At 38.3% G+C, this 15529-nt stretch overlaps 1 protein-coding gene across 1 annotated transcript in view; it reads right to left on the bottom strand.

The window, feature by feature from the left end:
• The window catches only part of CHN1 (chimerin 1), a 204738-nt gene that overhangs the window by 140830 nt on the left and 48379 nt on the right, over positions 1-15529 (bottom strand). The window contains exons 3-4 of the mRNA XM_058713484.1: positions 14969-15007; positions 12000-12055 (exon numbers count right to left, since the gene is read on the bottom strand). Coding sequence (XP_058569467.1) covers positions 12000-12055; positions 14969-15007 — 95 coding nt within the window. The remainder of the gene's footprint in view (positions 1-11999; positions 12056-14968; positions 15008-15529) is intronic.

Raw genomic sequence — 15529 nt, 5'->3', positions numbered from 1 at the left:
GAGAGGGAAAAAAAAAAAAAAAAAAAAAAAAAAGAAAGAAAGAAAGAAGAAGAAAAAAACCTCAAGGATGATGCATGGTTTTTGATCTAAGCAACTGGAAGGAACAGCCATTAACTGACACGTGGAAAGCTTTGTTTGGTAAAGCAGGTTTGGGGAGGAGGGTAAAGTTCAGTTCTGTTTTGGATGTGTTATATTTGAGACGGCATCAAGGGAGGATATAAAAGAAGCAATTGATTACATGGTCTGGAATTTGGGGAAAGAAGACTGGACTGGGAAATGTAAGTTTTATTAAAACCTGAAACAGCAACCTCACCAGGGAATAAATAGAGGCAGAGAAGAAATGAAGATCAAGGATTGAGCCCTAGAACACCTGAACACTGAAGCCAGGGAGAAGACGAACGAGCAAAGGTGACTGTGAGGGCAGGAGAAAAACCAAAAGGCTGTTGTCCTGGAAATGAAGTGAGGAGAGGGTATCGACAGTCATCATCTGTACCACGTGCTGCTGACTGGACAAGCAGGACTGGCCATTAGATCGAGCAAATTGGAACTCATTGGTGACCTTGCCTCATGCAGTTCTACTGGAGCGGTAGTGGGTTAACAACCTGACTGAAGTGGCTTTAAGAGAAAATAGGAGGAGCAGGATTGGAAGCAGCAAGTATAGGTAACAGTTTCAAGTGTTTTCTACAAAGGGGAACAAAGAAATTGGGCAGGGCAGATGGAAAAAGTAGGGTCAAGACAATTCTTTGAGATGGGAGAAATAACAGGATGTTTGTGGGCTGATGGAAAAAGCAAAACACTGCTGCTGATAAGAGAGGGGAGATCGCTAGGATTGAGTCCTCAAGGAGATGGGAGGAAATGGAATCGAGTGTAGTGGACAGCCTACCATGATTTAGGACAACAGGCAAGAATGCAGAACACGTGGACCCAAACCCTGGCGGCTGGGTAGATGTGGCACTGAAAGTTTGTGGAAATCCTCCTCTGATTACTTCCATCAGGAGTAAAGTAGGATATAAAATTATGAGCTGGGAATTAGGGGAGGAAGAAGGTATTGAAGGTTTGAGGGGAAAGCATGGTATGATTACCAGTGAGCAGGAAGTAGCAACTCGAGGTTCATAAATTTCCTGTGAAGCCTATTCAGCACTTCGTTTTCCTCCAGCCACATACGGTTTCTTGGAAGTACATGAGGAGTAGGCAGAAGTAGATTTTAAACAGGGTTGTGGCTTTGCCAAGCAAGTATGACATTAGAGAAGATGGAGAGAGGGAAGCAGACTGGCTCGCCATCATCTACCTAGACTTCCCTCTCATTCAGCTCCGTGACTCTCGACTCACCAGAGTCCTGTGAACTCTACCGCTTCACCTATTCCCATTCCCGCCCCTCTTGGTTATTTTCAGGAACAGTGTCGTATTATCTGCCTTCATCGCTTTCCCCTAGGATTACTGTAACCCCTCCTAAACCAGTCTTTTTGTCTCTAAAATGTCCATCTTCCTTTCCAGTCCATCTTCCACACTGCAGACAGAATGTGCTTTCTATGTCTAAGTCCAATCGCATGAACACACTTTCAACTCTCCACAGCTATCAGGATAAACTCCCAAGGTCTATGCTTGGAACACGGAAGTTTTTATTAGCGATGCTTGCTCAGCTCTGCGGTCGCATCTGCCACACTCCCACAAGAACTCTGCACTTGCCCTCAGGAACTGCACACACGTAACCAGGCAACTGCCACCAGATCTGCCGTAATGCTGGATTCATTGCTCCATCCTCTAGCTAGACAGGAAGCTCCTTGAGGAGAGGGGACTTGCTTGATTTGCCTTGAATCTTGAAGACTTAGCAGACAGAAGCCCCTCAGAGAATACTGATTCAATGAATAAATACACACAGGCCACAAAAAGAGCTGGAGCCTCTCTAAGAGCTATAGGCATTAATATACGTATTTTTGCAAACCATATAACAAGAGCATTATGTTGCAAAATAAAGTACGCAACAATATTCATTCATCCAACAAACATTTATGAGCCTTTATTACGCAGAAGTCATCATAGCCAGGTGCTGAATATAATCTGCCGGGTGAGACAGTAAGTAGAGAAATGATTACCGTCAATTTCATACTTCTATAACCAGATTTGAAGAGAGACTTTTTAAAACATGCGCTGGCAAAATGTGTATCAAATATACGTATATCTAACCGGTGCTGTGACCAGAATCAGAATACAACGCGGAATGTGTAACTTTCTCTGTATTTCTCATTACACTAACAGCACTGAACTTGAGTTTGATGCATTCTGTCCAGCCTTAGCCTGCCTTACCCATTACCCTGGAAAACACAACTGGTTGTAATAATAAGAAGCAGCGTCCTCAGAAATGCTGTCCAGCTCCCTGCAACACCAGCTCCAAAATGTGTCACAAAGAGCAGAGATTTGGTTTTGTGCACTTAAAAGTCGTAACTACATTCCCACTCTTTGGCTGCCAGAAAAAATAAAAAGTGTATCCATTTTAAGACTTTGTGTTTAAGGATGCTTAAATGCCAAAACTGGTTTGATTTACATCATATTAGTACAAATCAACTAAAGATACAGAAGTTCTTTGATATCTCTACTCAAATATACATATTGTGTACCTGTATAATTTATACCTGTATCTGTCTCTCTCTCTCTCTCCCCACCCCCCACCCCCCCACATTTACTTGAATTCAACCAGGTGCTTGACATAAAATAACAAAATCAGGGTGTCTGGGTGACTCGGTCAGTTAAGTGTCTGACTTCAGCACCTACTTCAGATCCTCTCTCTCCCTCTCTTTCTGCCCCTCCCCTGCTCGCTCGCTCACTCTCTCTCTCTCTCTCTCTCCCCCTCAAAAATAAACATTTTTTAAAAAATAACAAAATCACTTTACATAACTGAAAATCTCATAAGTATATATGTGATATATTTATTATAAGCTATATTTCATTGCATTATATATTTATACATTTCTACATTAACCCAGAGCTGCATACGCAAACATATACACTTTACAGGTGATAAGCGATTTCTAGGGGAAATTCTGATTATGTAAGACTTTCACTTCACGTGCTAAATTCTGAATTCACTCCACTGTAAGATAAAACTGCACTCTAACAATATTATTAAGAATCATTTTCAGGCTTTTAAGTATTTGCTTAGTCTCTAAAGCATGCCTAAAATACTTAGTTGTGGACCTGGACATCTTTCCTTCAAAAAGAACTATTTATATTTAAATTTCAACATTTTTCTCCTAACAAATAGCCTTTAATAAAAAACGTTCTCTATTTCAGGGCACTGGGGTGACTCCGTCGGTCAAGAGCCTGACTCTTGATTTCAGCTCAGGTCATGATATCACTGTTCGTGAGTTCGAGCACTGCATCGGGCTCTGTGCTGACAGCAAGGAGACGGCTAGGGATTCTCTCTCCCTCTCTGCCTCTTCCTACTTATGTCCTCTCTCTCTCTCTCTCTCTCTCTCTCTCTCTCTCTCTCTCTCAAAAATAATTATTTTTTAAAATGTTCTATATTTTAACACTCATAACGGCAATTGGAAAGATCTTCTGAAATTAGAAAAAAAAGCATTACAATTTTATTTTCTGTTAAATTATGTTATTTCTTACTACCAGATATACTGTGTTTTACGAGTTCTGTCTTCAATAATTTATGATTTGTTTGAACAGTAGAATTCAGGTTTTAAAATACAGTGTTACGTGTCTTGATCTGATGAATGCTAATAGCAATTCAGCTGCGAAAGTACAGAATATGGAGCTCATCACCAGGTAAGGGCTTAGACCACAAGAGAAGGTGACAAAACATGGCTGGCAACTAAATGCGTACTCCCTCTGGGTGTGCCTAATTCCCCAGTCTCTGAATTGATAATCTGCAATACAATGCTACGGTTAGAAGAAAAGGGAAGGGAAATGTTCACATACACATGAACAGGGTCAGTTCTCCCTCTCTTATGACTGCAGACATTTCCTTAAAGACAATGTCATTGGACCATTTTTATAGTTATAATTAGTGCCCATCGAATGTAATAACCTTTATTTAAAAGAACCATCAGTTTATCTACCGCATTAACTTTTCCCTTTTTCTCTCCACATTTCAGTGGTAATTAAATCCTGTTTCCTTTTCCCCCTTAAAAACACAGTAGCCTCTCAGTGCTTAATGTCCCAAATCCAATTCCCCAGTTAAATATTTGAGGTTGAACATCAACTGGTTACTCAGTACATTTTTATCTTTAGTGCTCATCACTCCCAAGGACCTTTAATTCTCCCACACTATTTATCATTTAATCAAGACTAAGACTGAAACTTTCTTTATCCAAGAGGTATTTTACATTAGCTCCATCTCACTGATTAACGCTTTACTTTCATTTCAAATAGATATCTAAGTTATTTGATTGTTTTACAGGAATTTAATGAGATTGAATATTGCTCAAAGTAGGTTATTAGCGTTAGTGACATACTCTTGATATCTATATTTATAAATCTAACATTACAGCAATATTGAGTGGGAATGTCATGTCTTTCAAATGAGACCATTTCTCACTATTTATTAATTGTCCGTTAGTTATCACCTGGTGAAAACAGAAAGATGTTGTTATTACAGAAATTGGTCACATACAGAAATATCACTACTGACTTGCTAATTAAATATGCATATTTTATGCATGCATAACTACCTTTTATTAAGCAAAGTTGAGTAGCTAATAGGTTATCAGTTTTGAACAATGTGTGACGGTGGTTACAGTCTGATAGAAGGGCCAGTCCACAGTAAATCCTTTTGCCCACAAAGCAGCATTCCTTGCCCACCAATTTTTAAAAATTTTTTTAAAGTGTATTTGTTTTCGAAAGAGACAGAGCATGAGCGGGAGAGGGTCAGAGAGAGAGGGAGACAAAGGATCAGAAGCAGGCTCTAGGCTCCGAGCTGTCAGCACAGAGCCCAAAGTGGGGCTCAAACTCACAAAGTGTGAGATCATGACCTGAGCCGAAGTAGGACACCGGACCGACTGAGCGACCCAGATGCTCCCCTTGCTCACCAATTTGCCCTTAGAACATGATTACTAACTTCTTGTGAAAGAAACCTAAGCAGACTGAAAACAATTTAAACAAGAAAATTTAGGGGCACCTGACTGGCTCAGTTGGTTAAGCGTCTGACGCTTGATTTCAGCTCGGGTCATGATCTCACAGTTCGTGAGTTCAGGCCCGACATCAGGCTCTGTGTGGGCTAACAGTGTGGAGCCTGCTCGGGATTCTCTTTCTCTCTCTCTCTCTCTCTGCCCCTCCCCTGCTCACACACACTCTCTCTCAAAATAAATAAATAAAACATTTAAAAAAAAAAAAAAAGAAAGAAATTCATCTTTAAGAGAAAACGGGAGGGGCGCCTGGGTGGCGCAGTCGGTTAAGCGTCCGACTTCAGCCAGGTCACGATCTCGCGGTCCGTGAGTTCGAGCCCCGCGTCGGGCTCTGGGCTGATGGCTCGGAGCCTGGAGCCTGCTTCCGATTCTGTGTCTCCCTCTCTCTCTGCCCCTCCCCCGTTCATGCTCTGTCTCTCTCTGTCCCAAAAATAAATTAAAAACGTTGAAAAAAAAATTAAAAAAAAAAAAAAAAAGAAAGAAAACGGGAAAATTTAAGTAAGAAAATCTCAATTGTATCCCTTGTTTTCCGGTACTTATATGCCTTCCTTTAACCAACAGTATAGAATATGACTCTTGTTTTTCAGGGCATGGCAGGATTTTGTCAACTACATCACAAAACTAAATCAAGGGAAATTATTTTCAGAGACTCTAAGAGCCATCCAATCTCCTAGCATTCTATGTCGTCTCTTTGTATCAAGGTGGATCATCAGAAGGCTACAGTTTAGCCCTTTAACAATTAGCTTCAGTAATTTGTTGCTCCTTAATGTTATGCCAGCTGCTATAAGAAACGATCATACACCTACTTTTGCTGTAAGACTGTAGCTGCTCAATGTAAGTAACATCAATAAATGTATTTCATTTAGTAAGCTACATAATTTTTTTAAAGGATTTAGTTCAGGTAAAAACTGGATCTTAGTAGCCTTTCTGATCCTTAAGAATTGCGTACTTTATTACTGTGATTCCCTTTTCACACAATTTTATTGATCCTTAATCAGCACTGCAATCAACCGGCATATATGTGTTTTTTATTTTCCTCAACTTTTCTTTCTGAATTCCTTTTCTTATGTCTTCATTTAGGTGGCCTCAAATTCTGAGAAAGGCAAAGTACAGATATTTCTCAATAAAGATAACTGCGTTAATAACACTTCCAGACTTTTCACAGAACTACTGCCAATATCTTACTTTCTCTTAAAAGTTTAAAAAGTTGTGTCTTGCCAGAGTATAACAAAATGAAACATTTTACTAGATAGCATTTATAAAAAATGTTCACTACTGGGGCGCCTGGGTGGCTCAGTCGGTTGAGTGGCCGACTTCGGCTCAGGTCATGATTTCGCGGTCCGTGGGTTCGAGCCCCGCGTCGGGCTCTGTGCTGACAGCTCAGAGCCTGGAGCCTGTTTCGGATTCTGTGTCTCCCTCTCTCTCTGACCCTCCCCCACTCATGCTCTCTCTCTGTCTCAAAAATAAACGTTAAAAAATGAAAAAAAAAAATGTTCACTACATATAAAATTATTTCATCATGCTTGATCAGGGCACAGTAGCAATAAAATGCAATCATCAAGCACTACCCCATACACACAGACGTGCAGACTGGACGCCTACAAACACTTAAATTGCAGCAGGACACTTAAAAGATAATCCCATGAAATCCCTGACTAATTTGATAAATTAATTTTATGACTATATGCTTTCAGGGCTGTTCAATGTTTAGCCAGTTTTCACAATAACAGAATCCATTTCACATGTTTTTAAACAATGGAGAAGCCATTCTTTTTAATAGTATATCATCTGAGAAAGTTGTTAGGATTCCCTATTGCCTAATATATAGTTCATATTCAAATTTCTCTAATTATTCCCAAAACGTGCAGCCTTAAATAGAGAGAGAGCTGTCTCTACGACCCTCTCAAGGTAGACATACTGCATACGTGGTCATATCTCTTTAGTCTCCTTCATTTTAGAATGTTCCCACCACTGTTATTTCTTTTATCAAAAGGACATTTGCTGGACCGATGTCTTATAGAATGTACACACTTTGGATCTGTCTGATTCATACTTCACAAACAGATTTAAGTGAAGCATTTTTGGCGTAAGTACTATCTAGATGGTATTGTGTTTGCCTCATTACATCACATCCAGAGACACGTCAGTTTGTCCCAATACAGGTAATGCTAAAGTTGATCATGTAGATAAGGGTGAGCGTGCCAGATCCCTCCACTATAAAAAATATATCTTTCTCCTTGCAATGCATAAATAATTAGTAGGGTGATGCCTTAAAACCATGTAAACATTCTCTTCACCTACAGTCTTTTTCCTCAATGGTTTTAATGTCCAGTGATGATCCTTGCTTGACTCAATTATCAGCACAATCATTATCACTCCTTCTACATGTTTAGCTATGTTTCTGCTGTAAAGGACTTTATACTCTGTCCCTCTGTTGTTGTTTTTTCTTTGTATTGGGGTAGTTTTTTTGGTAAGCATCATTATGGACCAACAGATTACCTTTTCTGTGTTATCTGCGATAACGCTTCAAGTGGGCTCCTAGGGTCTTTTGACATGTCCCCATCCGTTTGAGTTCTTCTTGCTTTCTGATATAAAAGGTTCTAAGAAGTCATTGCCCCATGTTCTGGAATCAGGAATTCTTGTAAGGAACACTGGCTCCTTTCAGTAGGAGATAGTACTTGGAAACCAAATTTGGGCACCGAGTATGTTTACTCTTACGAGGGCATCACTGCTTCTAAGCCCTTTCCACGGACTGCGATAGAAAATACACTTTTAAAAATCTGTGAATTCACATTTATGCCTCCAACTCGAATTCAAAGCTCCATATTTATATCTCCCACGAACACTGGCTCCCCAAAATCTAATATAGTTACTCATTTGTTCTATCCTGTATCATACACAAAATAATTTCAGAATTACCACACAAAGTGCTACTGACAACAACAAATTGCTAAGTATAAAGATCTCTTTGCAGGTTACGATTCTTAGTACATTTCCCTCTAAGTTTGTATGGTCAGAATAATGTTTATAAGCTATGTAAATTAATTTTGGGGTGAGGATGCTATGAATTTGTTAGGTTCATTTGTTTCTATTTGTATTCAATTTTAGGGTTTGCTTTTTAAATCATTTTTTACTTAATTCTGTTGTTTGGATATGTGAAATATTTGCATAGTTCAAAAGTTGCAACTATATAAAAACATCATCAGAGAGGTCTGACTTCCATCCTTATCCTCCCCACTCTGCCCCCCCGCAGCCCCACCCCTGCCCCACTCCTTACAGATAACTATTTCACCGGTCTCTGGGTTAATCCTTCCCGTGTTTCTCTTTTGCACAAAACGCTTAACTTTCTTCCTATTTTTCCCTTTTTTACTACTAAAAAGGGACCATAATTACCATACAGGCACACCTCATTTTATTGTGCACTTGACAGACACTGGGGATTTCAAAAGTTGAAGGTTTGTGGGAACCCTGCATCCAACAAGGCTGTTCATGCCATTTTTCCAACAGCATTTTCTCACTTTGTGTCTCTGTGTCACAATTTGGTAACTCTCACAATATTTCCAACTTTTTCACTATTATTATGTTTGTCATGGTGATCTGTAATCAAGGATCTCTGATGTTAGCATCCTCATTGTTTTGGGACACCACAAACCTCACCCACATAAGACAGCAAACTTCATCCCTACATGTTGTGTGTGTTCTGACTTCTCCACCAACTGGGCATTCCCCATCTCTTTCCTACTCCTTGGGTCTATTCCCTGAGACACAACAGGATAGAAAGTAGGCCAATGAATAACCCTACGGTGGCCTCTAAATGTCCAAGGGAAAGAGTCACACATCTCTCACTTTAAATCAAAAGCTAGAAACAATTAGGCTTAGTGAGAAAGGCACTGAGAGAGGCCAAAAGCTAGGCCTCTTATCCCAGTTAGCCAAGCTGTGAATGTAAAAGAAAAGTTCTTGAAGGAAATTAAAAGAGCTACTCCAGTGAACACATGAATGATAAGAAAGCAATAATGGAGAAAGTTCTGGTCTGGATAGAAGATCAAACGAGCTACCACATTCTCTTAAGTCAAAGCCTAATTCAGAGCAAAGCCCTAACTTTCTTCAATTCCATAAAGGCTGAGAGAGGTGCGGAAGCTGCGGGAAAAAAGTTGGAAGCTGGCAGAGGTGGGTTCATGAGCTTTAAGGAAAGAAGCCGTCTCCATAAGATAAAAGTACAAGGTGAAGCAGTGAGTGCTGACGTGGAAGCTGTAGCAAGTTATCCAGAAGATAGAGCTAATGAATGAAGGTGACTACACTAAACAACAGATTTTCAGTAAAGATGAAACAGCCTCATATTAGAAGAAGACGTCATCTAGAACTGTGAGAGAGGAGAAGTCATTGCCTGGTTTCAAAGATTCAAAAATCAAGCTGACTCTTGTTAGGGGCTAATGCAGCTGGGGACTTTACGTTGAAGCCCATGCTCACTGACCATTCTGAAAATCCTAGGGCCCTTAAGAATTCTGCTCATTCTACTCTGCCTACGCTCTATAAATGGAACAATAAGGTCTGGATGACAGCACGTCTGATTTACTGATTATTTTAAGCCCACTGTTGAGACCTACTGCCCAGAAAAAAAGATTCCTTTCAAAATATTACTGCTCAGTGATCATGTACTTGGTCACCCAAGAGCTCTGATGGAGATGTACAATAAGAATGATGATGTTTTCATGCCTGCTAACACAATATCCATTCTGTAACCCATGGGTCAAGGAGTAATTTTGATTTTCAAGCCTTATTACTTAAGAAATACATTTCATAAGGCTATAGCTACCATAGACAGTGATTCCTCTATAGATCTGGGCAAAGTAAACTGAAAACCGTCAGGAAAGGATTCACCATTCCACATGTCACAAAGAACACTCATTATTCATGGGAGGAGGTCAAAATACCAACATTAACAGGAATTTGGAAGAAGTTGATTCCAACTTTCATGGGTGACTTTGAGCGGTTCAAGACTTCAGTGGAGAAAGCAACCACAGACGTGGTGGACACAGCTGAAGAACCAGAATTAGAAGTAGAGCCTAAAGATATGACCGAATTGCTGAAATCTCAGGATAAAACAGGGGAGTTGCTTCTTGTACATGAGGAAAGAAAGCGGTTTCCTGCGATGGAATCTACTCCCGATAAAAATGGCATGAAGACTGTTGAAACGACAAGGATTTAGAATATGACCAAAACTCCGTGAGTTCGAGCCCCGCGTCGGGCTCTGGGCTGATGGCTCAGAGCCTGGAGCCTGTTTCCGATTCTGTGTCTCCCTCTCTCTCTGCCCCTCCCCCGTTCATGCTGTGTCTCTCTCTGTCCCAAAAATAAATAAAAAACGTTGAAAAAAAAAATTTAAAAAAAAAAAAAAAAAAAAGAATATGACCTAAACTTAGTTGACAAAGTGGCAGCAGGGTTTGAGAGGACTGACTCTTGGTTTTCAAAGAAGTTGTGCTTCTTTCAAATGCTCCTCAACAGCATCACATGCTACAAACCGTACGTGAAAGGAAGAGTTCATCAATGTGGCAAATTTCATTGTTGTCTTATTTTAAGAAACTGTCACAGCCACCCCAGCCTTCACCAGCCACAACTGATCAACTGAAGCCATCAGTATTGAGGCATGAACCTCCACCAGCAAAAAGATTACAACTCACTGAAAGCTTACATGACAGCATTTTTAGCAATGAAGTATTTTTAAATTCATGTGTGTAAATTGTTTTTAGATATAATGCTATTTATTGCATGCTTAAAAGACTATAGTATAGTGTAAACATAACTTTTATATGTACAAAAAAACAAACAAATTCATTTGACTCTCTTTATTGCAATATTGGCTTTATTACAGTGGGTCTAGCCAAATCTACAATATCTCCAAGGTATGTCTGCGTATACACTTTCTATCTGGAAATCATTCTGTATCGGCTCACAGAAACTTCCTTATTCCTTTTAATATCACAGTTTATTCAATCAGTCTCCTATGGACTGATATTTAGGTTTTTTTCCTAATATTCTGCTATTACAAATAACCCCCTAATAAAAAACTTTGGGTGTATATAATTCCATATTTGTACAGGTAATTCATCAGGGTAAATCACTAGAAATTGGGACTGGTAGGTAAATGCAGGTATCGATTTGTCAGATACCACAAAATTCTCATAAAATGTAACACTTCACATTCCCATCAGCAATATATGAGAGTGTTTGTTTCTTCACAGACTTACCAACTAAGCATAGTCTAATCTTTTGAACTTTTGCCAATCTAAAAAGGTGGAAATGGTCTCTCTGTGTATTTTAACTTGCCTTTCTCTTATTGTTTGTGAAGTTGAACATCTTTTCAGTACTGAAAATACGGTGATAAGTACCGTTCATGTCTTCTGCTCATTTTCAAAACCACAATATAAATCTTTCTTTTAATGGAAAAGTTACTTCAATAATGCCTTCAAACTTTATTGAAGAATGTGTGACTTAACCGAGAAGAATACCAACATCACTTAAAACTACACTGTCACATTCTATACTCCATTCCAAATAGTCCATTAAAAAGTGACAGTTAGTGCAACTGAGGAGAACGCTGAGAAAGATGCATTCAAGTACAACTTTATGAAGCTAACTAACATAACTGGCCAATCCCACAAATAACCATGCCACGGGAGGAAGGTCAAAGTTTGGTAAACAGATGACCGAGAGACATTTTGGTTTTTTGTTGGTTTGTGGTGGTTGTGTTTTTTTCAGATTTTAATTTAAATTCTAGTCAGTTAATATAGAGTGGAATATTGGTTTCAGGAGTAGAAGACAGTGATTCATCACTTGAGAGACACGTTCTTATAACAGTCGCATCACACCCACCTCATTAGTACAGGTAATTCTTCGAGGATGAGGGGCTTCCTGCTGCAGCTGATATACTGTAAAGACAGAAAGTAAATCATTCCACATCAGCTCACAGATATCTTCCTCGTTCTTTTTGGTGTTATAGGTTGTTCAGTTAACCTATGTCTCTCCTATGGCAGACACTTAGGTTTTTTCTAATATTTTGCTATTACAAACAATTCTAAATTGCCCTTATGTAGAAAGCATAAATATATTAGGAATCACAAACTGGCTGCTTTTTACAGAAAACTGTGGTACAGTTCTATTTGTTATTAAATTAAAATCTGTTAAGAGCAACACGAAGAAAATAAAACAAACTAAACTTAGTGAAAGCCCAAAGGCAAGCATAAATAGAAAAATCATAATCCACACAAATGTCTTTTTACCTTGTAACAAATTAGTACTGGGTATTTGGCTGTGTTCTCCAAAATCTGGCCCTTTATTTTCCTGAATTCTTGGTGGTTGTATTACATAAGGCACGTCTCTAATAGAAGCAAATAATGGTTATATATGTGTATATTTTTTAATTTTTTTAATGTTTATTTATTTTTGAGACAGAGAGAGACAGAGCATGAGCAGAGGAGGGGCAGAGAAAGGAGACACAGAATCCGAAGCAGGCTCCAGGCTCTGAACTGTCAGCACAGAGCCCGACGCGGGGCTCAAACTCACAGACCAAGAGATGATGACCTGAGCCGAAGTTGGACACTTAAGTGACTGAGCCACCCAGGCGCCCCAATAGTTATCGATTTTTAAAGCACATTATTACATGTCAAACTTGAAACTAAAATTAGGATTATGGTAGAAGTAACAGATGTGTTTTTCTCCCCTATTTATATTGCAAACATCTATCTTCAAAGATAATCTCCCCTAATAACAAAATTTCTGAGCCAAAGTTACCACCACTTCTTCAAATAGAGTAAATGCAGCAAAAGAAGGAATTCAGATACTGAAATAATTTGCCAAGGAAAGGATAATTTTCAGAGTATCTGAAAATGAATCAGTGAAAATTACACCAATACCACGACATTCTAGCCTCACTTCCGGTTGATTTGTAATGAAGAAAGAATGAGAATAGAACACGGTGGTCATCAGAGAAAGTATGTTTATGTATATCTAAGTTTATCTCTGGGAGGGAATTTTTCTTCTCTTTCTACATATATAATCGCATATTATTGAATTTAAGCGTGCTTGGGTGGCTCAGTTGGTTAAGCGTCCAACTTTGGCTCAGGTCATGTCCGACTTGGGCTCAGGTCATGATCTCACAGCTTTTGAGTTCGAGCCTCGTGTCAGGTTCTGTGCTGACCGCTCAGAGCCTGGAGTCTGCTTCGGATTCTTTGCCTCCCTCTCTCTCTGCTCCTCCCCCACTTACACTCTTTGTTTCTCTCTCAAAAATAAATAAACATTAAAAAAAATTTTTTTAATAAATAATAAAAATCCTCAACTTAGACTTCTTGCTAGTTCTATTTTCCTATTGGTTCATATTTGTAAAGTTTTAGAATTATGCTGCGGGGAGCTCAGGCATTGAGGTTACTAAAAAAAAAAAAAACAACAAAAAAACTAAAACTCAGTAGCAGAATCGTCTCCAAAAATAAAAATAAAAAAAGAAATATGCCATTTTTAAAAAATGATGGCTACTAGGAGACATTTAGAGATACAGAAATACAAACTGCCTATACTACATTTAGTGATCAATATTCTTCAGAGGAAAAAAAATCATCACCATGATTCCATAACAGTGTGAGGCTTCATAGATGCTCTTACATAAAAAATGTGCAAGGTACAAGTCAGAACAAAGAGAATAAAGGTAAACTGAAAACCAGAAAATGCAGACAAGAATTTTAAATAGGTTTTTAGCTAATGATATTGCGAGACAAATTTTTAAGAAGAACATTAGTCATTTTTATACATTCTTTGAACTATACTTCCCATAAACAAAAAAGGCACAGGCAGGGGTGGGGAAAAAGTCTCTATGGCAATATTTCTAGAGATTATTCATATTTTGCTTACTATAAGTAGCCCAAAGTAGCAACCTGCTGAAATAAAACTATCTGTTGTTCTGGGAACACAAAACCAAGAATCTGAATAGCTGATCCTGCAGGCGGCAAATTTCGGCAACTTACAAATATCAAAACTTAGGATCACTCAACACTTACAAAGGTGTTGATAATGTATGTCTAAAGTACAGGTTTCTCAGGTTGCTTATGCAACTCCATACATAAACAAAAACTTACAGTAATGGCGTCAGCAGTAGTGTATTCATGGATTTCTTTTTAAGGCTACTTTGATTATATTAATCCCATTTCCACTTTTAAAAAATCTGAAATATCTTTTACTTGAAGAAACAATATTCTCAAGGACAAGGAAGGGACAATAAAGGGCAAAGAGCCTAGACTCTTTTGAAAAGATTTTTATTCTAATGCAAAGTTTAAAGAGCAAAACAGAATTCAAAGGTCTCTCATATGCAGGAAAGCAATTCCTAAAAAACAAAAACAAAAACAAAAACAAAACAAAACAAAACCACTTTTGCCTGTTTTCATCCATTCATTCTATGGAGACAGCCTCCTGACTTATCATTTATATAGCCCATAGTTCTTTTCCATAAAAGAATTAGGATCTGAGAATAATTAGATTGCTTGAATTCTCAGTTAGCTTCTCTTTTCATTAGTTTTTATCAGCCAATGTCAACAAGTGGCCTCAAGTTCAATATGGAATTTCATGCAAGCTCAGAGAGATGAGATGCATTCCAGACATGCAAACCATAGACAGACCTTATGGAAACACTTCTGTTTTCCCACAATTACTACTTCTACGCTGTTTCCAAACCCTGCTATAAATTAATTTTTCAATAATGTGTACAAAATGAATCTTCATACCTAATGATTTTAATATTTCTATATCACGTATAAAGCACTATAACCCACCCAAATTAAAATTATTTGCATACTTACAATAAGATTTCCAAACAGGAGGTCTATATTCATCTGTATCTGGAAGAATAAACACCAAGTTAACATTACTGAATATTTATATCTTAATCACATATGGTTAATATACATTAAATTAAGTTATATTAATATATACTTAATATATGTTTGTTGATGTCTATGTGTCCTAGGCATCGTGTTAAGACTCTAAAGGACATTCAGAGGCTTTTTAGTCTTGATCTTTATTTTCTTGGGAGTAGAGTTTCACAAAGATGTTCAAAGAAAGTGACTGTATTTATTCAACTGTTTAGCACATAAAAACACCAAGGTTAATTTTTACAGCATGCACTCATTTCTCACAGTCACTGATAGTCAATAAAGTCTTTGTATCTTTGGGCTTAATTCTACAATTAAGGGATTCTCAGATCCCTGAAATTATTGGAATTTTTTCTTTTTTCAGTCAAATTCATCAGATAACAGTTTTAATCCTCAGAAGTGTATCTCCCCATCATATCTGGAGGATTCCAGTGTAACTGGTTTTACTAACTTCAGGAGAGAAGAGCAGCAAGGTACTTAGTGTCTTCA

The sequence above is a fragment of the Neofelis nebulosa genome, chromosome 2 (genome assembly GCF_028018385.1).
Source record: "Neofelis nebulosa isolate mNeoNeb1 chromosome 2, mNeoNeb1.pri, whole genome shotgun sequence".
Classification (NCBI taxonomy): Eukaryota; Metazoa; Chordata; class Mammalia; order Carnivora; family Felidae; genus Neofelis; species Neofelis nebulosa.
This window is presented reverse-complemented; position numbering and strand designations above follow the sequence as displayed.